The 24,595-nt window shown below is 39.5% G+C and overlaps 1 protein-coding gene across 1 annotated transcript in view; it reads right to left on the reverse strand.

Moving 5' to 3' along the window:
• Positions 1–24,210, reverse strand: part of LOC146783975 (uncharacterized) — a 30,715-nt gene extending 6,505 nt beyond the window's left edge. Inside the window, exons 1-2 of the mRNA XM_085632883.1 lie at positions 22,883–24,210; positions 16,192–18,986 (exon numbers count right to left, since the gene is read on the reverse strand). Of these exons, the coding sequence (XP_085489009.1) occupies positions 16,192–18,944 (2,753 nt within the window). The 5' untranslated portion in view covers positions 18,945–18,986; positions 22,883–24,210. The remainder of the gene's footprint in view (positions 1–16,191; positions 18,987–22,882) is intronic.
• Positions 24,211–24,595: the final 385 nt, after the last annotated feature.

Here is a 24,595-nt window from a genome sequence, read left to right on the forward strand (position 1 = left end):
TCTTTCCAGGACATAATCAACCGATGAATCTTTAAGAATGTGAGATAGCTTTACATTTTCTTACTGAGGGGCTGATTAGGATGATGGTCGGACTCTCATCAGACCACCAACCTATTGTAAACAGGACCACCCAACAGGATCTCAGATGTCCCTCCAGAGGCAGTAGGATGTGACCGCCACCATGGTGGTAGCAATGCCAATCTGTTGTAGGATGCAGGACATGCCGCAATGTAAAATGGGGACACTTTACATATCCCTGTAGTACGTGGCAGGCACCATGTGGTGCCTGCCACATGGTGCAGGGATAAGTAGGGGGGCACCATAGGTGCCCCCCAAAACCCACAGCTAAGGGCCAAGGGGCAAGGGGGGCCCGCTACGGGCCCCCAAAGTACCTCTCTGCCTGCCTTTTCGTGGCGGGTTAACCACTATGAAAAGGTGGGCGGAAAGGGACTTCATAATCCCTACAGATGTGCCTGATAGGCACCACCACCATTGTAGGGATTAGATTCCTCTCCCACAAACCGTCTGATCAAGGAGCCCATTGGATGCATGGCGGTTGGTCTTTCTGATGACAGGCATCCACACGCCACGGTAATATGGCGGGCAGAATACATGGTTCTGATGGCGGAGGGACCGTTACTGACGGGTTGTCGGTGATGGTCCCACCATCATTTTAATCGGGCCCTTAGTTATTAAACCCATTTGTTTTAAATACCACATCTAACTATTATAATATATGTGCATATTGATATAATTTGTATAGTGCAGTAATGCCCTAGGGCATCTTGGGGCTGGTGTCTGCACTGTATTGTACAGGAGCAATGAAGATATTTGTTATTTATGATATGGGTAATGAAAACAGCCAGGTTTTGAGATGTTTCCTAAAGCAGGACAGATTTGGCTGACATTTGAGATGCCAAGGCAGTTTATTCCAAAGTTGACAGGTAGAATAAATGAAGCTCCTACCAACCCATTACATATTATTGATTTTAAGAACAATTAGTGTTTTAGAGGCTATTGTACATAAAGATCTACTTGGTATGTACCATGTAAATTTCTTCGTCATGTACGAAGGGCCTATACAACGTAGAGGTTTATGCGTCATGCAGAGTGCCTTCAAAGGCACTCTTTTTTTACTGGATGCCAGAGGAGATCTACTAATGCATACGAGACTGACCAAAATTTAGGAATTCTCTTGCCACTACAATCTGCAGTATCTGAAGCGTGTTTAATAAGCTTTGAAGTACGCCCAAATAAATAGCATTACAATAATCTAGTCTGGACAAAACCAGTGCGGTGATAACAGATTTCTGAAATCAAAAGGAATGAATGGGAAGACGTTCCTAAGTATTCTCAACAAAAAAGCAAGATGAACTAGGTTTATTAATTTGATTAATGAAAGAGAGTGTGGGATCAAATTTCAGTCCCAAATTCCTGACTCTAGATGCTCGAGTGGGAAGGATCTCCAGAGTCTGGCGCCACCAGGATTATTCCAAAAGGAGGTGTCCTTACCAAAGAGGAATACCTCAGTTTTCGCAGAGTTCAACTTGAGGATGTTGTGACTCAGCCTGCTGATGACTGCACGCCTACAGCTATTAAATCAGAGCACAACCTCAACTACGTCACTAGAAATCAACACTACAATTTGAGTGTCGTCAGTGTAGGCACCTGTCGAGAAGCCGAAAGAGCAGATAAACCTGACTAAAAGGGCTACAGATATGTTGAAAAATGTAGGGCTCAGTGATGATCCTTAAGGGAAACCACAAAGCAAAGAGAAGGATTTTGTAGTAAATTATCCATGGGCAACTGACTGTTCTCTGTCGGTGAGAAATGAGCATTGAAGGTTGAAAGCCGAGCTCCCAAACTCAATTCCCATCAATCGCTGCAACAGGACAGAATGGTTCACGGTGTCGTAAGTCCAAGAGGATCAATTCAGCCATGATGTCTCTTATCTCTTCGGCATAAGAAATAAGAAATAAGAAATAACATAAGAAATAACATAAGAAATAACATAAGAAATAACAGAACCTCCCCCCAAAAAATTTTTAGTCGGTAATAACTCCCACAAATAATTAGTTAGTGCCTCATTCAATCACAGGGACATAGAGAAATAACTTTTTAAACAATTTTATTTTTATGTAAGCAAAGATATACAAATAGGCCTAGTACAATGAACATAGTTTCAATATTTTGCACTGACAAAAAGCCAAGTAACGCCCACAGAGAACAATATTTTAACCAGAATAAATTTTTTATATACATACAAATAGCACAAAATGATCTTAATATATTGCAATACTACACATGAGACATATACAAAACGACATAGAAACAAGCCACCTAAAAAGAAAAGAAAAACAAATCTCAATAGTAGCACAAATTATTCATGCCAATAGTAAGGACAACACAATTGCCGACGCGCGTTTCGGGGTGGACCACAGAGTCCACTAATTCCTTCGTCAGGGCACAAAAGTAGATAAATAGAACAGTAATCTATGTTCTCATCAATGGAGTCTTTTTAGTGCATTAAGACAACGTGGAGAACAGGGCTTAAAAACGGGGCTTCTTGGCAACCCAGAGCATACTCGAAACAAAATCTGTGAAAGAAATGAATGAGGCAGACAATAAGCCAATATATAATAATTATCTCTTCGGCAACTTGTTGTGTCAAACTTACTGTTGGTAACAGGAGGGCTTATGCACACCCAAGAATCCTCAGCTTTCAACAGGACTTCATCCCCCAACCAGCAGTGTGCCAGGAGGCAAAGTTGCAGAGTGGTGGAGAAAGGGGGCGCGGCCTTCGAAGACCTCTCAGCAATTCCGCTGTGTGGGACTTACTGGATGTAACAGGAGGGATTGTTAGCCCCTAAGGAAACTCTAGAACTAAGGGGACTTTATCCACCAACCAGCAGTGTGACTGGAGGTGTGTTTCAAGAGTGGTAGAGAAAAGGGGCATGGCCTCAGAAGTCCTCTCAGCAATCATGCTCTATCGGACTTACTGGAAAGAACAGGAGTACTTGTTGGCCCCCAAGGACCCTCGGCATTCAAGGGGACCTCATCCCCCAACCAGCAGTGCACCAAGAGGTGAGATTGCAGAGCGGTGGAGAGAGAATGGCCTCCAAAGCCCTCCCAGGTATCACGCTCTGTGGGACTTCTTGGAGGTAACAGGAGGGCTTGTTGGCCCCCAAGGACCCTCAGTATCCAAGGAGATGTCATCCCCTCACCAGCAGTTAACCAGGAGGTGCATTTGCAGAGTGGTGGAGAAAGGGTGTGTGGCCTTCAATACCTCTCAGCAATCCTTCTGTGTCAGACTTAATGGAGGTGACAGGAGGGTTCCTTGGCCCCCAAAGACCCTCTTTAGCCAAGGTAGTTTCATACCCCAACAAGCACTGCACCAAGAGGTATGTTTACAGAGTGGGAGAGAAATGGGGCATGGCCTCCAGTGACTTAACTGTCTTCTGTCTTTTTTTCTTTTGTTTGTCATTTATTTATTTGGGGAGAGTGCCATGTGGCCCCCCTTCCCTAGGCTAATTTCGGCCATGGGGACACCATCCCTAAGAACCCTGCCTTTAAAAAAAACCAAGTTTAATACATTTAAAGGGAGGGAGGCTGAGCACCCCCTCTCCCTAGCTGATTTAAGCCCTGGGGACCCCATTCCCTGGGGCCCGTACTCTAGTGTGGGTGTCCTGGTTCCACCCAGGGCACCTACTTAGCAATGTTGGGGATCACAGGGGGAGATTCAAGACCCTCACGGTCCCTGCCGGCTCCCCGCCTCCTGCGGGAGCCATCATTGCTTTGACACAGAGGAAGCTGCTGAACATGCAGCTCCTTCTCTATCAAAGCAATTGCTCTTCCTTTCAGCAAGTGAGAGCATTTTTTATGCTTGCACTTGCGCAGGAGCAGTAAAGCTCCCGCACATGCCGTAGAAAAAGGTATGTCCTGGGGATGGGCACCCTGGGACATAACAGGAGCCGGCCCGGGGCGGTGGCGGTCCCCAGGCCCATGTATGGCTCCAGTAAGGGGGCCAGGCAGCCCCCCTCTTTCCTTCAATTTCACCCAAAGCAGGTGGTGGCCCCCAACTGCAAGGTGGCTGTCTGACCCTCCCACACTCAATTTGAGAAAAGACCTAGGGAGCTGGCAGTGCCCATGGCTGTGGGGGGGTCGCACGGTCCCAACAATATTTTTACTTTAAGCCCCGAGGTGGTGGTGGTCCCTGAGCCTGGGGGGGTTTGAGAGGATCCCCCATCTAAAATGAAATAAGCCCCAGGGAGTTGGTGGTTCCCAGAGCAGCGAGGGACACAGTATGGCCCCCCCTGCATTTAATGGTAAAGATGCCCCGGGGAGGTGGTGGTCCCCAGGGCATATTGTGCCCCAGAAGGGGTTGCCCGGGTGCCTTCCATCCTTTTTTATGCATAATGCACCCGGGACCTGGTCCAACCCAGGGCTGATAATTAACAAAGCATGGGAGACCGCGCTTCATTTTTTAAAAGAAATTCCGCGGGATTCGTGGCTCAAGCGCAACTCCTGACAAATGGTTTTTTTTTAACAGCGTTTTTAGCCCTGCTGGGTCCCTGTGGGACTCCCTCAAGAGGTTTAGGGGATCAGGGTGTTTCTACCCTGCTCTCTTTTCTTTCTTTTTTACATTTCTTCCTGTGACTCGGTCCAACAGAGTCACAAGATGGCTGCCAACGCTTCTTAGTTTGAAGTGTTAGCAGCCAAACAGATCTCAGCATGAGATGAAAAGGGGTCACGGATCCTCCGCATCCCTAGATATACAACTGGAAATTTCTTTAAATTTCTCTGCAACTACTGAACAGATTCACACCATTAAACAAAAAGGGTGCTTTCTGGACCAACAGCTACCTTCCTATGGAAATTAACATGGGGAAAACGTGCTTTGGGACCCCCCTTTTTCATGGCCTTTGTTTGACAAATCACCCTGAAACTTTCAAGACAGCAGGTGAAGTAAGGGTTGAATTAGTTTTAAAAAAATTTCAAGGACTCATCAAATGACACCAAAGTTGTTGGCAAATGAAAAAATGCTCCTCCTATGAAAACTATGTCCTAACTACCTACTGGCAACCGCCAGTAGGTAATATTCACTGATGAAACAAAAGGATACAGGGACAATTATACTTAGCCTCACAATTTGCTTATACAAAAACAGTGAAATTCAGCAGTTATGGTGACCTGAGCTAACTATACTTACGCCCCCGCGACGCACTGCTTATGATGTCACAAATTACCCCCTAGGGGCCCCCAATGTCACTTTCTGATAGACTTCCCATGTCGGAAAGGCCGACATGGAAAGGCTGTTGGAAACCGACATTATAATTCAGGCGGCGGAAATGCCGTCCTTTATGGATTATGAGGCCTTTCCAACTGAACAATGGGCTCCATGAGCCCATTGGATGGTGTTGGTCGGTCACTCCGACTGCTGCCTCTGACCGCAAACATCATAATGCGCCCCACAGACCATAGCAGTAGAGGTGGTTTGGACAGGAACCGACAAGCCGTCAGTTGCAGTCCAAACCACATCGTGAACCGGCCCAAAGTATCGAACTCAAGAGGGGTAAAATTTACAAGTCCCACCACAGTAAATGCAACTGTAGGGAAAGTGTTGGATTGCGGAGGGTAAAATGTACTATTCTGACTACAGTCAAAGCAATAGTAGGGAAAGTGTAGGATTACGGAGGGACTAAAATTTATTATTCCCACTCCATTCAATATAACAGTAGGGACAGTGTTGGATTTTGGAGGGTTAAAATGTACTATTCCCACTCCAGTCAGTACAACAGTAGGGAAAGTGTTGGATTGCGGAGGGGATACAAATGTACTATTCCCACTCCAATGAGTGCAACAGTAGGGAAAGTGTTGAATAGCCGAGGGGTAAAATTTACTATTCCCACTCAAGTCAGTGCAACAGTAGGGAAAAGTGTTGGATGTTGGATGGGTAAAATGTATTATTCGCACTCCACTCAGTACTACAGTAGGGAAAATGATGGATTGCGGAGGGGTGAAATTTACCATTCCCACTTCAAAAAGTGCAACAGTAGGGAAACTGTTGGATTGCGGAGGGGTAAAATTTACTATTCCGACTCCAGTCAGTGTAACAGTAGGGAAAGTCCTGGATTATGGAGGGGTAAAATGTAATATTCCCACTCTAGTCAGTGCAACAGTAGGGAAAATGTTGGTTTGTGGAGGGGTAAAATTCACTAATGCCACTGCGCTCTATTCAGCATTAGAAACAAACTATTTCACTTCAAGTGAAATAAATAATTTCAAAACATTAGTAAAAAAAATATATAAAATGTTTGAATATGCAAAATCTATGTTTTAAACTACATATTTATTACAATGTTTAATACATTTTATAAATTAGTACAAATATTATTTTTTATTGAAATATACAAATCTATTGTCAAAATAATAATAACCAATAAATACAATTTTATTTACAATTAAAAATCTTAAAACAATTGACACATACAATAACAATTTACAATTACAATTTTTTTAACTCTTTTAAACGTTATTATTATGTGCATCATTTTCTACCCTATACCTCTACAAGCTTCACACCACACATTTAAAATGTATATTTAAATGTATAATATTTACACATATCCATAATTAAACAACTATTAAAATATTAATACTAATTAGCGGCTAATAAAGAAAATATTAATTATTTTTCCATTTTTTATCCGTACAAAATAAACAACCCACACCTAATATATAAATACTTAAAAAAAATTAATGAATTTACATGATTAATAATAATTTAAACAATTTATATCTCCTGGAAAAAGATCAGGAGGCGTAGGGAAAAAGGAGGGCTCGCTGCTCCTGATATCCAGGCTTATGCCTGGGCTTTCCAGCTATCTCACGCCAGGATCCTTTTAACCCCTTCGCTGAGGCGGAAATTCCGCCGCAGCGCTGTGGGGTGCGGGGGGGGCAGCGCGATGGCGCGGTGCTCATGACGGAGCCACTCCGTCATGAGCCACGGTTGGGCTGTGCTCATGACGGAGTGGTTCCGTCATGACTCCGCCCATGGCACTAATCGCCCGCACAGGCGGGGAATTAGCGCCGCGTGGGCAGTGCGGCCGCCAACGGCCGCAGCATGACGGAACCACTCCATCATGAGCACACGGCAACCGTGGCTCATGACGGCGTGGTTCCGTCATGAGCACGGAACGAGTTAAAGAGTCCAGTAGGCTATGGAGTGTGGTCCCTTTATTCTATGTTATTGGATGTAGAAGGGGTAAGTCAGTCAGGGTTTCTTTTCAAATTTGGAAACCCCAAGTTTTTCAAAAAAATTAAACTGAAAATGTTATGGGGTATGGCTAGAATATGGGCTCAGATGTCTAAAGCTATTAAAGTTGGGTACTATGGAAGTAGGACACCACTGTGGGATCTCCCTGACGGTTCAACTTGGTTAGGGGATGCACTAGCTATGCCTATGAGAGAGGCTGGTCTGGAGGAGTGGGGTGACCTATTTGTTGACGGGGATTTGTTACCCTGGGAATATCTTTGCACTAAAATTGGTCCAAACTTCTCTAGGCTTAAGTATCTTCAAATATCGAGCTGGTCTCCTGCATATTCTGTTCAACCTCCACATGGTGTTAAATATCCCTTGGGTGCGTATATTCATCTTATAACGCTGTTGGCAGATAAACTGCCTGCCAAGAAGGAAATTTCACTGTGGTATAATTTAATCTTGGAGGAAATGGATGGAATTTTCTCATTGCCAGAGGAGCTTTGGTCTTTACATGTCACCAATTCCGATCTACAACATCTTTGGAATTCGTCTTGTACGTTGATGTGGGACATTGTCAAACCTGCATGGTTACGCAGGAACCATCTTGTCACCATTCATCGAGCATATTACTCACCCCTTCGTCTTTCCAAATTTACCGTGAGAAGTAGTGTGGCTTGCGCGAAATGTGGTTTGGTGGCTGCTTCTGACATTCACATGTTTTTTGAGTGCCCGCAGTTGTCCCCATTCTGGGAAGCCATTAGTAAGACTCTTTCACTTTCTGTTGGTGTTAACATTACCCTGGACCTACCATCAGTAATATTTGGTTGCTATCAAGGGGTCCCTTCCTTGGCAAAAAAGCTTATTTTTTATGCCATACTGCTTGCCAGGAGGGAGATATGCAGGAAGTGGAAGGACTCCTCATCTCCTTCTATTAATGACTGGTATGCTTCTACTCTGCTGGTCTCTAAGTTGGACCTGGCTAGAACCGGTAATCCAGATACAAGATCCTTCTGGCATCTTCTGAATTGGGTCCATTGAGTATCTGGGGTTTTTTTTTTTTCTTTTTTTTCCCCCCCCCAGGTCCAATGATTAAGCCATCAATCCCATTCTGGGGGATAGTTGTTTGTTTCTTGGTGCTTGATCATTGCTGGTTGAAACACTGTTGCTGAGGGGTGAGCTTTTCGTTCCATTACTGCCCCTACCAGTCATAGTAACTGAGGCAGCATAATGTGTGTAAACCTACAAGATTGCATATTGAAACTTGTGTGGCAGATGAGGACATAAAAATATATATATATATCTATATATATATATATATATATTCACTGAAAAAACCATAGGTTTCACACACGTTATAGTTAGGAATTAGCATTTAAAAAACCTTAGAAATTCAGTGAAAAAACCATAGGTTTCACACATGTTATAGTTAGCTGGACATTTTACTCGTAAAAAACCAATGAAATTGCCCCGTTATAGTTAGTTCAGCTAACTATAACTCGCGCGCCCGCAATGCACTGCTGATGACGTCACATATTACATCACTCATGACATGGTCAGTGACATCACTCATGACATCACTGATGACATCTCAAATGACATCACTGATGACATCATCCAGTGAATGTGTGTTTTTCAGAAAAATAAATATGTTTTATATATGTGTATCTCAAGGTCGATGGAAGAATAAATGGGTATATAAGTGTCTAAATGGATGATTTGTTTTTGAAAAATTGATTGTGTTACTGACTGATTAAGTGTATCTCTCACTTTGTGTATAAGTGGCTGCATGGGTTGGTGAGTAGCTACATGGGTGTCTATATAGGTTATTAGTTGTTTTTTTGAGTATCAGTCTGAGTGTCTGTATGGTACGGTGGGGGGTATTACGTAGTGCATAGATGCATGAATGAGTGACTCACTGTTTGTATGTGTTGAAGACAGCATGTGTGCAGGACTGTATGGGTGGATGAGTGTGTGTATGGGTGTGTTAGTGAGTGAATGACTGTCTCAATAGTGTCTTCAGGAGTAACTACATATGTTTTTAACTAGTATATGTGACTATTGGTGTATATATGTGAGTATATGTGAGAGGGAGAGATTGAAAGAGTTCCTGTATGAATAAGTATGTGTTTCTATAAGTGATTGTTTAAAAGACTAAGTATGTGTAAGTTTCCGTAGAAGTAAGTATGGTGGTGTGTGTATTACTGTATATGCAAGTAAATGTATGTTTTATTCTTTATTAGCATGAGTGACTATGTGTGTGAGTAACTCTATGGATGAGTGGCATTGTGTAACAGGATGTATAGATGTATGAGTACATATGATGAGTGAGTACATGTATGAGTGACTGTATAGGACTGTTGGTGAATGAGTGGATGTGTATGTGGATCTTAGAATTACTGAAGAGGTTGTTGTAACTGGTATTGGTATGTCCATTGTTTTGAAATTTTTAGTCTCTATTTTTGAATGTGTGTATCAAAGCTTATATTAAGGTGAGAGGAGGTCTGCCACTCTATCACAAGGATGATGTCATCAGTGATGTCATCAGTGATGTCATTTGAGATGTCATCAGTGATGTCATGAGTGATGTCACTGACCATGTCATGAGTGATGTAATATGTGACGTCATCAGCAGTGCATTGCGGGCGCGCGAGTTATAGTTAGCTGAACTAACTATAACGGGGCAATTTCATTGGTTTTTTACGAGTAAAATGTCCAGCTAACTATAACATGTGTGAAACCTATGGTTTTTTCACTGAATTTCTAAGGTTTTTTAAATGCTAATTCCTAACTATAACGTGTGTGAAACCTATGGTTTTTTCAGTGAATTTCTAAGGTTTTTTAAATGCTAATTCCTAACTATAACGTGTGTGAAACCCATGGTTTTTTCAGTGAATTTGCAAGGTTTTTTAAATGCTAATTCCTAAATATAACGTGTGTGAAACCCATGGTTTTTTCAGTGAATTTGCAAGGTTTTTTAGATGCTATTTTTTTTTTATTCTTCATTTTTTTCAAACATATTTTTAATTTAATTTTCTTATCTTTTATAAAGACTATGCTTAAATTTTTAAAATCCTTAAATATTTTTTTTATATATATTTTTTAAAATAAACATGTAAAATTTATTTCCAGTTTTTTTTTTTTTTTTATTATTTTTTTTTATAGTACGCGTACCGTAAGCTCACGGTAAGCGTACGGTTTACGCAACGCCCGTAATCTATCTACGCTGCTTGCGTATAGTTACGTACTTTGCGTAGCCGCGCGTACTGCGCGTGGGACGCGTGCGCGCTTACGCAACACGCGCACGTTACGCGGAAGTGCCGGGAAATGACTGTTATGCGCATGCGCGCAAGCGCGTGTCTTTTTTACGCGCACGCGTACTTTTTGCCGTAAGCGTACCGTAAGCGTACCGTAAGCGTACGGTAGGTCATGTGATCTTGAAACACAACTTTTGATTGGTTGAAACTACTTTCAGTTCTAGAACTCTCCTACACCACACCCATTCCCCTCATTTCTGCTTGTGATCCCTTGGGAGAAGGAGCTGGTTTGTCTTTGGGATACGATGGCAGAACAGCAGAGCTCTTCTGAGAGTGAGGCTAGCACCAGCAGCACTGTCTTGAGGCAGAGAGCGAGGAAAGTAAAGCCTTTTTTTACGTTTGGGAGTATTTTACTTTTCCAGAAGGCCAGCAAAAGGTGAATGCACCCTTAGTTACTTGCAAGCTGTGTAAGCGTGTACTTTCTAGAGGTAATCCTAACAGGAAGTATTCCTTTGGGAATCACACCATGAAGAGACACCTCCAGGAAGTACACAGAAGGACACATGGTCATCTTTTTGGAGGTAACTCTTCAGAAAGACGAGCCAGTACATCCACAGCAGCTCAGCCTGGACCATCATCTGCAGGGCAGACTCCTTCTTCTGCAGGTCAGGTGAGCCCTTCATCTGTGGGGGGAGAATCTCCTTTTGCTGGCCCTCTGGAAATTAACCCTCGGTTTGCGAGGGTTGAAGTACGGTGCGCCACTTGTCACGATCGAATTACTTATAGGGAGACCAGTGTTTCCCTGGTGAACAGTAAAATAGATCAGCACACTTGTCGTACCGTCTAATATTCCCAATCTTTCTTTCCTCTGTCCCTGCATGAACACAACGGTTCTTTTAAGAGCCAACCTTATCTTTCATCTTTTTTTTTCTTTTTTTTTAAAAACTTTTTTTTTTTTTTTTTACCGTACGCGTACGGTAAGCGTACCTTTTTTTTATTTTTTAAAAAAAAACACTAAAAATCATTTATCTCATTACAAAGTCCTTGAGAGACTACAATTTTTATTTTTAACTTACCATACTCACTCAAAAAAATATTTATTCATTTGTTTTTTTTAAAAATAGTTTTTAAAATGGTTGTAGTTTCCGAAAATTTTCTATATCGATCTGAAAATAAAGAAAAAAGTATTAATATTTTTTATCCATTTTATAATACAATACACATATTTACATTTTTTAAAAAATATTTTTGCCTTATTTTTGCTGTTTTCAGAATATATTGCATTTCACTATTAATTGTGAAAGCAATTGCATTCATCATTTTACAGCGGGCAAAAAAAATTAACAATCACAAAGATTGTAATAAAAAAGCCCAGAATCTCTTTTTACTTAAACTTAACATTAAAAATATCATCTAATACCAATAGTTATTTCTTTAAAATACCGTCTGATATGTTTGTTTCAGAAGTATAATCACAATATTATATCTCAAATAACTCCACAATACATCTGATTCCATTTCCTTTAGGGCAAATAGTATTTTTTTTTTTTTCCTGGAATAAATTTCCAAGGGAAAACCATTAAAATTCTAAAGTTTAATCTGTCCAGATCTCACCAATTCTCTGTAACATTTTGGTTCACGAAAATTTTTTGAATAATTTATTTAGTCCACAATAGAATTGCTTACTTTTCCACATGGCCAAATAGTAATTTTTTAAATCATTTTTGAAAAAATTTCCAATGGCAGTCCAATAGCATTCCATAAATTAAAATGTGCAGAAGTTACCGATTATCTCTAAATTATTGGTTTTTGAAAATTGCATTAAAATTTAAAAAAGTCCACATTACAATTGGTTATCTTTCCTTTAGGCCAAATGATAATTTTAAAAATCTTTTTTCTACAAAATTGCAATGGTAATCCAGTAAAATGGTAAAATTATTTTGTCCAGATCTTGCCAAATCTCTCTAAAATTTAGGTTTCAGGAAGATTAGATAGGAATTTGCTAAATCAAAAGGCAAACGTTGTTTGAAAATCAATTTGGAATCATTACACAGTGTCCAGCCTTTTTCACATTTTAGATAAACTGTGTAATGTCCAGAAGTAACAGTAGGTCCATCATGGAAAATTATTGCAACAGTTACAAAAGTTTTTCCTGAAATTGATAATTGCTGTCCTGTAAACTTCTTTATTAAAGTATCCAATTTTGATCCATCAGCTCTACATCGTTGCATCATTAAAATTACATACTGTCCGTATTCCCTTAAAATTAATGTTGAAAACATGTCAGAATTACACTCACCACATTTCATGCTATGATTAGCATCTTTAACTAATTTTGCAAAAGTGACTGTTTTACTCTCTGGCAATGTCAAATAAATAAACCTTTCATTATCAACAATAGAGCCACATATATTATAACAATTATCACAACTATGTTCCCATTTATAAGAGAGACCAAAAAAAATGTCAATGGGAACTCCTTCTTCTTCCACTACCTGAAGAAAATACATCAAAAATTCGTGTGCATCTTGCTGTTCATTTTGAGAAAACTGTGTTCGTCCTGAACATACATCTAAAAGTTTTCTAATTTCAGTAGCACTTTCTATTTGAGTTTTATCTTTACTCAGCTTTTGAAAAAGGAGACTGAGCTCTGAACAGAATCTTTTTCCCTGATTTACTATTATCTGCTCTTGCAAACTTTCCAGATAAAATGCAACATTCAGCACTACATTAGCGTAGCAGTTGACACCAGAGCTATTTTCAAAATGACATCCTACAACCTGTTCTTCATTTTCCTTATTCTTTTTGCTTGCAATTACATCACTCCTCTTTTTTTTCCTCTTCTCTACATCTTCATTACAGATATTCTCATTTCTCCTTTTACGAGAAACTACACGTTTCTCCAACACAGGATACTGACCTAAATGAGGAGCATAGCTTCTTCTTAATCTATTATACTCCTTTACACAGTTTGTATCAGCACTAACTTTTGAGTCATCAAAGTCTATCATGAATAAACCTGATAATGTTTTGACTCGTGACAAAGCTACATATGCCATACCTTCTTTGAACACAGTTGAACCAATGTTCACAAATGCACAATCTACAGTCAATCCTTGAGACTTGTGGATAGTTACAGCATATGCTAGTGAAAACGGAAACTGCTTCCTACGTACATATAAGTCTTTCACAAGCATGAAACGAACTGAACAACGACAAATGTCTTTAACTTCCTCTATCTGATCAAATTTTATCTGTAAACATTCAATTCCTTCTTTTTTCTGATAATTAATAAAACCCACAACTCTTCCCATCGCTCCATTCACTAAGCCTTTCTCAACATCCAAATTTCTCCTTAAAAACACTCTACAGTTCATGCAAACATAAAGATTTTTTTCTAATCCTGCTGTTTTGGAGATGTTCTTCTCTAGTGAGTCCAATTTATTTTTCAGTTTGCCTGTTACTGTGACTGTAATTCTTCCATCCTCAATTTTGTCCACTGCTTCCAATTTCCTGATGTCTTCCTTTTCCAATTTCAAAAGCTCCTCATTAAATATTGAGCATTCACGTAGAGTTGGCATTAAGCAGATGACACTTTTGTTTTCTGCAATATTCTTGTATATTTTCTCTGCAACTATTTCTTCCTTTGGAAATAAATTATGTAGCAGCCGACTCTGTAATGCTTTTTTCCCAACATCTGTGAGTAGTCCAATCCTGATATCTTTCAGAATACTTCCATATTCTTCATCGTTTGCTTGCCTCATATTAGTTGTAAGTTCCTTGTACTCAAAGAAGGACCAAATATTTGTATTTCCAATGCTTCCCAATGACTTCTTCGTGTCTTCATGTGTCACAGTATTAAACACTGGTTGTCCTTTAACTGGAGTAAGTTGCAAAAGATCCCCAAAAACTATGACGTGTTTTCCACCAAATAACACGTCATAGTCTGTCTTCAAAATTTGCTGCATTCTTAAATGCACAAAGGCAAGCATTAAGTTTGATACCATGCTCACCTCATCAATAATGAGAACTTGCATCTTCTTCAATACTCGTGAAACTTCCAAGGATGCTTCTCCAGTTAGCTTGTTGAATTGTATTTTGTTCTCATGCTCCACTGGTAACATTAGCAAACGATGTAAGGTGATTCCTTTTATGTTATATGCTGCTAACCCAGTTGGAGCAGTAACCACACAAGACAAAGTAGAATCCGTTTTTTGCTTTAGGTAGCTTCTGATGACTTTAATTAGGAAACTTTTTCCAGTGCCAGCTTGTCCGCTTACATACATCCTGATTGGATGAAATGATGTGCATGAGCACTCTTTTTTGATATGTAGAAATCCGTGATCAATTTTGTTTCTGATCTCTTCATAAATTTGTTGCTGCTCTTGATTCAGTTGTCTTTCCAAATTTTCTAAGTCTATAAATTCTTCTTGAGCTAGATTCATAGCCGTTTCCACTTCATTCATGGCTATTGATGCTTCATTTTCAACGATTGGTTGTCCTAGGGGATCTTGACTGTGTGTTCCTGAACTTTGGCTGTCCTGAGAACTGTCTCTAGCTATTTCTGCTGCAATTGTAGTTTCCTGTTCAATTTCTTCATTTAACATTTGCAGATAAGTTGAGAATGTACTGCATTGTATGCTGTCTTTGCAAGCATTAAAAGAATCTTCATAGCTCTGGAATTCTCCCAGTAGTTCATCCTCTGTACGCCATGGTTTAAACAACTGTAAAAGAGCCAAGTAGTAAAATTCTTTCTTGTCGGTAGTGTCGCAACTCAGCTTCCGGTGATTTATCAAACTTCCTTTGGTTTGCTTCACCAAACATCCTTCTTCACCAACAACTTTATATTTTCCACTGTTGATGTCTTCTGCAGCTTTCCGTGAATAAATGTAGTTCTGCAGCACTTCATAGAGACACATGTTCTCCAGATGATGACTTCTCTTGGGATAATATGTGTCCAACATGTTTGTTTTCAATATGTCTGTACTTTCTGGGTCATTCTCGGCCAAATATTCAATTTCTCCAACAGATTTCAGTACCCGATTTCTCATTGCTGCAAGGCCTAAACTTGCCCAAATTATTCTTCTTGACTTCGAGTAGAGACTTGCAGAAGATAACCTATCTGAACATTCGTAGGATCCAATTTCTCGATGCGATAACATCTTCAAACTAAAACTGTACAGCTTCTTACTGACAGTCTTCTCGTGAGAAATCTCTTCCCACATTTCCTTCAATTCTGTTTTTTCTGATTTCGTAATGTAAGACGTTACATATCGAGCAACAGCAATGGAATTGTCAGCAACATACTGTATATCCATGTTAGCGTTCCACATGGATAAAATGACTGGGTTGTAGTCATTTATATTTTTTGATTCTTCTTTTCTTTTAAGGTTGTAGGTATTCTTAGGTGATTTTCTTGTGATAGTATGTCTCACAGCTGACATAAAACTGTTGACTCTTCCATTTGTAAGAACAGGTCTAGGAAATCCAAATCGACATTTAGTGTAGTATTTTTCTTTGCTCTTGTATTTCCGTCGACAGTATTTTCCACACCGATGACTTTGGAAACGTAGAACTTGCTCCTTTAACTTGTTCTCTTCTGTGTTTTGAGGTATAGCACATGTTGCATATTCTTCAATGTAAGATAACACTGCTTCATCAGTATCTGTTCCAAACTTTGGGGCATCCTTGATCCACAGCAGCATATGAATATGAGGAGCACCTCTTGCCTGGTACTCTTTTCTCCAAAAGAAATCCACTACTTCTCCAAGGGGTGGATTTTTTTTATTGCAGATGAAGGACATCATAGCCTCAAATCTATGATTGAAATATCTGCAAACATTAACCGGATCCAATGAGCACAGTTCTCCTGCTGTCTTGTATTCGATGTTTTCAATGTTTGAATTGGCCTCTCGTAGAAAATCCAGTAAATCATCCCAAGCGTACTCGGCGCAGCTTAGGGTAAGGAACCATGTTGGTGTTCCTAAGTTGCGTAACATGCATTTTAGTTCACCATGGCGTCGGTACCAATATTCATTTGTCCCACGCTGACAAGCCATCAGATTGATCAGTTGTGTTTCCAAATGATCATCTCGGTGCTGCACTTTCTCCATAAAATCCTTAGCAGACACATTTTGTAAATGTACTCCACTTTTTAAAATGTGATTTACTGCATAAGACAGTGCAGACAAGTCGCTTTCAAATAAAAGATGGAACAAATAAGGGATACTTTGTCGAAATCTGGGATCTTCAGCATATAGTCTTGTAGTCCGATACTCAGAAGCTGGAATCTGTTCCGGACGTTCATCGTATCGTCCTCCTTTTCCTTTAGGAAACAGCTGGGGAAAACATCGAGCTTCCAAGCTCTCCTCCCATACACTCACAGGATTTCCTTTTGCTTTCTTCATCTGAAAGAGATCAATATTGTCTCCCATAACTTCTTTCGAATGGAGAGGATGTATGCTAAAATGTTCATAAATTTCTTCTTCCTTTGACTTGTCCACTTTTTCAATTTGTCCAGTTGGTGTTTCTGTGTCTCCTTGTAAATCTTCTTCTTCTTCTTCTTCTTCTATATAAATTGATTCATACCATTTGTTATTTTTTTTCAAATACAAATTTGCTCTTTGTACTTTCCGCACATCTACCAGCTCCTGCCAAATCTTCTTATTCTTTGTAGGGACACCATTAACCAGAATAATTAATGGTTCAGTTTCCAAAGTATCTGCATCAATAGTTTCCATATTTTTTTTCAAATCCAAGGGCAAATACACCACTCTACCTTTTAAACCTCTCAGTAAATCTGAAGGAGGTAATTTACCAGTTTTGGGCTCCATACGTACTATGGTCTGGAACGGATGAACACATTGAATGAGTATAGACTCATATGTATTTAATTCAGAAAGTTCAGCAGGAATAGCATCCAATTCTAAATTATTATGTACAGCTCTGGTCGGCATTCTATTTTCCTCTAACTTGTTGTAGCAGTATTTGCAAATACGCTGATCTTCACCCAATTCAAAACAATTTTCAAGAAATATATATGTGGCAAAATCCATCCACTTATAATTATCTTCATTTTCACTCTTTCTGTAGAGATCAACATTCCTAGTTTGTTTTCTATAATGAGTTCTGCGGCAACAAATACAAGTAACATTTGGTCTTTCATTAGAGACTATTGCAAATTTTGTTATGTGATCATTAAATGTGTTACTTACAGAGGGTTCTACATTCTCTTCCACTTCTGCCTCATTTATTGTGTCCTTCTCTGCACTGTTTTGTTCAGGACCAAAGTAACAAAACTGAATTTCATCAACAACCTTCTCTACATCTGATACCGTTCCTCGGAACAGAGCCCTATTCAATTCATTTAACTTTATTGCTGGACTTTTGGCAAAATACAACCGTCTCACAAACTTTCTTATTTCAGTATGATGAACAGCCAGCATCCTAAAATGATGGAAAACACTATTGCACACTTTTCTAGATAGACAAGCAAGAGAATGACCCTGCAAACCAGTATTCTCTCTCACTCTGCATGGATCCAGACTTTGAAGCACCTTAATCTTTTGTTTTACACTTTTTTTACTATATTCTCTTAGAAACTCTCGAAATCTGTCAATAGATTCCTGACGCACAGTGCAAATACTACTACAATTCCAAGTGTACACTGGGGCTTTAGGACGTCTCCCCATTGCCTCATCTGCCATCACTTGTACCTCATCTCTTGGAACCATTATCTCCTTCTCCATTATGCAACCGTTTTTTACTTCGTATGAACGACCTCTGGTGTCAACTGCATGCAGCAAACTATTGCTTTGAAAATAGCTTTCTTCATTAAAAAAAGGTTCACTACTTGAACTATGCATCCACTTTCCTAAAAACACTTTACAAAAGTTTGTTCTGTTCACTACTCTTTTGCTTTTGCTTTGTGATTTCAGTACATTAACCATTTTATCTAATGTACGCATCCTATTCAAAATTAATATGAATAGTTTCCTTTTTAATTCTAATGCTTTTGCTGCAATGGCTTCAATTTCTTTTTTTCTCTTATAATATTTAGCCTTCTGCTTATATTTCTTTATATCCTTTATCAAATTGGACATAACTCTTCTCTGAAACATTTTTCTACGTATCTCTTTAAATGCTGTTTTTCTGTTTATGTTAAACTTTTCAATTGCAGAAGGTATATTTGCATTAACTAAATCCTCAATTTTTTGCTGTTCTGTAGGTTTTGTTACATTTTTCCGAGAACAGACATTTTGTACATTTTTGTTTGTTTTCAATATTTTGTTTAGGAATTGTCTTTTTTGCTTACCAGAAGATTTTTTCTTTTTCCCAACATCAGCATCTTCTACTAACTTTGGTCCTCCAGTTGTCCTCAAATATAGTTTTTTTTTTAGAGTTTTTTGAACTCGAGATTTTGTAGGCATCTTAAATTTTGTTCACTGTTCTTCAGCAATACCTGAAAAAAACTAAAAAAAAAATCCTTTATTGTATTTAAATATATTACTACATTTCTTTTCACAATAGTCACAAAACGAAATTTCTTTGCCATTTTCAATGCACACAAACTGCTCTTTTTTTAAAATTTATTTAAATGCACATGTCCAAGCTTTTTTTTTTTTTCAGATCACCACCGTGTGTATTCTCTGTGACTGCCTACACTCCAGCAGGGGCCACCAGCCTTAGTGATGCTGAATGTATTTGCATTACAGACTTAAACCTGAAAACCCCACTCGCTTCTAATTACTGTGCATGACTATACATGGCAAGCACATGGGTGTGTGCTAAGCCTCTGCTTCTTCCCCCAAAAATTCGCTCCTCTTTTCCATCTACTGCAACTGTGAAATCACCAGAGCAAGACGCAATAAATTTCTGCCTATAATTCTTCTATGCACACAGAGTCATGTTTTCACATTAGTGCCAAAACGAAATTTCTTTGCCAATTTGAAAGCACACTTACTGCTCTTTTTTTTTCGGGCCAAGTGAAAATCTCTTTTTACACTTTGAAATCACTTTTACAGACTGACACATTCTGAAACCTTTTTTTTAAATTTATTTAAATGCACATGTCCAAGCTGTTTTTTTTTCAGACCACCACCGTGTGTATTCTCTGTGACTGCCTACACTCCAGCAGGAGCAACCAGCCTTAGTGATGCTGAATGTATTTGCATTACAGACTTAAACCTGAAAACCCCACTCGCTTCTAATTACTGTGCATGACTATACATGGCAAGCACATGGGTGTGTGCTAAGCCTCTGCTTCTTCCCCCAAAAATTCGCTCCTCTTTTCCATCTACTGCAACTGTGAAATCACCAGAGCAAGACGCAATACATTTCTGCCTATAATTCTTCTATGCACACAGAGTCATGTTTTCACATAAGTGCCAAAACGAAATTTCTATGCCAATTTGAAAGCACACTTACTGCTCTTTTTTTTTTGGGCCAAGTGAAAATCTCTTTTTACACTTTGAAATCACTTTTACAGACTGACACATTCTGAAACCTTTTTTTTTAAATTTATTTAAATGCACATGTCCAAGCTGTTTTTTTTTCAGACCACCACCGTGTGTATTCTCTGTGACTGCCTACACTCCAGCAGGGGCAACCAGCCTTAGTGATGCTGAATGTATTTGCATTACAGACTTAAACCTGAAAACCCCACTCGCTTCTAATTACTGTGCATGACTATACATGGCAAGCACATGGGTGTGTGCTAAGCCTCTGCTTCTTCCCCCAAAAATTCGCTCCTCTTTTCCATCTACTGCAACTGTGAAATCACCAGAGCAAGACGCAATACATTTCTGCCTATAATTCTTCTATGCACACAGAGTCATGTTTTCACATAAGTGCCAAAACGAAATTTCTTTGCCAATTTGAAAGCACACTTACTGCTCCTTTTTTTTTCGGGCCAAGTGAAAATCTCTTTTTACACTTTGAAATCACTTTTACAGACTGACACATTCTGAAACCTTTTTTTTTAAATTTATTTAAATGCACATGTCGAAGCTGTTTTTTTTTCAGACCACCACCGTGTGTATTCTCTGTGACTGCCTACACTCCAGCAGGGGCAACCAGCCTTAGTGATGCTGAATGTATTTGCATTACAGACTTAAACCTGAAAACCCCACTCGCTTCTAATTACTGTGCATGACTATACATGGCAAGCACATGGGTGTGTGCTAAGCCTCTGCTTCTTCCCCCAAAAATTCGCTCCTCTTTTCCATCTACTGCAACTGTGAAATCACCAGAGCAAGACGCAATACATTTCTGCCTATAATTCTTCTATGCACACAGAGTCATGTTTTCACATTAGTGCCAAAACGAAATTTCTTTGCCAAATTGAAAGCACACTTACTGCTCTTTTTTTTTTGGGCCAAGTAAAAATCTCTTTTTACACTTTGAAATCACTTTTACAGACTGACACATTCTGAAACCTTTTTTTTTAAATTTATTTAAATGCACATGTCCAAGCTGTTTTTTTTTCAGACCACCACCGTGTGTATTCTCTGTGACTGCCTACACTCCAGCAGGAGCAACCAGCCTTAGTGATGCTGAATGTATTTGCATTACAGACTTAAACCTGAAAACCCCACTCGCTTCTAATTACTGTGCATGACTATACATGGCAAGCACATGGGTGTGTGCTAAGCCTCTGCTTCTTCCCCCAAAAATTCGCTCCTCTTTTCCATCTACTGCAACTGTGAAATCACCAGAGCAAGACGCAATACATTTCTGCCTATAATTCTTCTATGGACACAGAGTCATGTTTTCACATTAGTGCCAAAACGAAATTTCTTTGCCAAATTGAAAGCACACTTACTGCTCCTTTTTTTTTCGGGCCAAGTGAAAATCTCTTTTTACACTTTGAAATCACTTTTACAGACTGACACATTCTGAAACCTTTTTTTTAAATTTATTTAAATGCACATGTCCAAGCTGTTTTTTTTTCAGACCACCACCGTGTGTATTCTCTGTGACTGCCTACACTCCAGCAGGGGCAACCAGCCTTAGTGATGCTGAATGTATTTGCATTACAGACTTAAACCTGAAAACCCCACTCGCTTCTAATTACTGTGCATGACTATACATGGCAAGCACATGGGTGTGTGCTAAGCCTCTGCTTCTTCCCCCAAAAATTCGCTCCTCTTTTCCATCTACTGCAACTGTGAAATCACCAGAGCAAGACGCAATAAATTTCTGCCTATAATTCTTCTATGCACACAGAGTCATGTTTTCACATAAGTGCCAAAACGAAATTTCTTTGCCAATTTGAAAGCACACTTACTGCTCCTTTTTTTTTCGGGCCAAGTGAAAATCTCTTTTTACACTTTGAAATCACTTTTACAGACTGACACATTCTGAAACCTTTTTTTTAAATTTATTTAAATGCACATGTCCAAGCTGTTTTTTTTTCAGACCACCACCGTGTGTATTCTCTGTGACTGCCTACACTCCAGCAGGGGCAACCAGCCTTAGTGATGCTGAATGTATTTGCATTACAGACTTAAACCTGAAAACCCCACCCGCTTCTAATTACTGTGCATGACTATACATGGCAAGCACATGGGTGTGTGCTAAGCCTCTGCTTCTTCCCCCAAAAATTCGCTCCTCTTTTCCATCTACTGCAACTGTGAAATCACCAGAGCAAGACGCAATAAATTTCTGCCTATAATTCTTCTATGCACACAGAGTCATGTTTTCACATAAGTGCCAAAACGAAATTTCTTTGCCAATTTGAAAGCACACTTACTGCTCCTTTTTTTTTCGGGCCAAGTGAAAATCTCTTTTTACACTTTGAAATCACTTTTACAGACTGACACATTCTGAAACCTTTTTTTTAAATTTATTTAAATGCACATGTCCAAGCTGTTTTTTTTTCAGACCACCACCGTGTGTATTCTCTGTGACTGCCTACACTCCAGCAGGGGCAACCAGCCTTAGTGATGCTGAATGTATTTGCATTACAGACTTAAACCTGAAAACCCCACCCGCTTCTAATTACTGTGCATGACTATACATGGCAAGCACATGGGTGTGTGCTAAGCCTCTGCTTCTTCCCCCAAAAATTCGCTCCTCTTTTCCATCTACTGCAACTGTGAAATCACCAGAGCAAGACGCAATACATTTCTGCCTATAATTCTTCTATGCACACAGAGTCATGTTTTCACATAAGTGCCAAAACGAAATTTCTTTGCCAATTTGAAAGCACACTTACTGCTCTTTTTTTTTCGGGCCAAGTGAAAATCTCTTTTACAGACTGACACATTATGAATCCACCATGTGTAACTACAACAAAAACAATTCCCATTTCTATTATTCATTTCTTAAGTTACCACATACATCCCCTCTCAAACTGTAAACTCACCTTTAAATTTAGTTAGTTGTGAAAGAAATGTGTCACTCAAACAGCAGATTATCAGAGCCAGGATCTCTGTTCTGTACACCTCTCTCCTCTCAGCAGAACCAGATAATGGCAAACTTTCCCTCTATTTTTCCACACATATACATGTAAGTTTCAAATCTCAGTGCTTCCCCCTTTTTTTCAAATGTAATGACACATTTCTATTGGTTGAAAACCAACCCTTTTCCAAAAGTACCCTGCCCCCAACTTGACTTCTGCCTAGTACCCTTCCCCCAACTTGACTTCTGCCTGCTACCATAGCAACAGCTCATGGAACACTGCTGTGTGCAGTTAGGTCAGAAGTTCGACACACAATGTTTCAATTCCACAGAGCAAGAGTGCTTGACTTTTCAAACCTAACTGCAAATCCATAGTACTGTTCTTTGGTTACACATTTTTTTGTACCAATACAAAACATGCTTCTATTAATTTTCACATACAGCCTATTTTTTATTCTAGAATGGTATGAAACAGCCAATCAGTTCTTTTTGTTTTGTAAAAAATATGTATGCCTCCATTTCCAAACTGTCTTTATTTTCATATTGCCATTCTACTGAAAGACACCTCCTGAGTGCATCCAGTTCTCCTTTGAAGATGTTCACAGTGTGGATTGTAGGGCACAGCTATGTCTTCTGGAGTGAAAAGTTTGCAGAGAAAACAGATATGGTGAGAGACCTTGCTTTGCCAAATGTAGACATTAAATGGATTGGTCAGAGAGGGTTAAAGTGGCACCAATTGATGCCATTGGTGAAATCCTTCATGCAAATCCAACACCCTGACCTCATAATAGTGCACTGTGGTGGCAATGACCTAGGCACTTTGACTGGGGTAGGTCTGGAAATGCTTATGAAGGACACCTTTGCACAACTGTTTACACTTTTCCCTAAAACTGCCTTTGTGTTTTCCAACATATGCCAAAGGCAAAAATGGAACTGGTCCAATCATTTCTGTCCACAGATTGACAAAGCAAGAAAGCACGTCAACAAATCTGTTTCTGCTTTCCTCCGTGACTATGGTATGGGTGCCATTTACCACAACAACTTGCGTTACGACATGCAAGACATTTATAGAGGAGATGGTGTGCACTTCAATGATGAAGGGAACAGAGTCTTCCTCTTGAACCTTAGACTCTGCATCGGTACTTACTTGTAAGTACCACTAAAAAAATGACTCCATAAACACAACAGCTCTTTTTAGAGCTCCCTAATTTCTAAACTCTTAAATCTGATTTTCATTTATTTATTTTTATTTTTTTTACCGTACGCTTACCGTGAGCTTACCGTACGCGTACCCCGTGATTTTTTTTAAAATCAATAAATGTTTTTTTTGTACTTTTCTGTCCTTCTTTGACCCCCTTACAATTGTTAGGGGGTCTGTAACTCTCCTCATTGCCCCCTTACTTTGTTTTCACTCTTTTTTTTCAGAGTGAAATACACAAAATGGCGGCCGCCGCTTCCTGGTTTCGGCCGATTCGAATGTTTACTAAGATCTAAGAGCCAATCAGAATCGCGCTCGCGCACGCCACCGTACGCTTACCGTAAGCGTACGGTAAGCGTACCGTAAGCGGGCTCAGATATATATATTGATTTAAAGGCTATTTTCTCAGAATCTACTGAACAGATTTACACCAAACCTACAAAAGGCACTTCCTTGACCTGAGGACTACCTCTCTGCCAA

The sequence above is a fragment of the Triturus cristatus genome, chromosome 11 (genome assembly GCF_964204655.1).
Source record: "Triturus cristatus chromosome 11, aTriCri1.1, whole genome shotgun sequence".
NCBI lineage: Eukaryota > Metazoa > Chordata > Amphibia > Caudata > Salamandridae > Triturus > Triturus cristatus.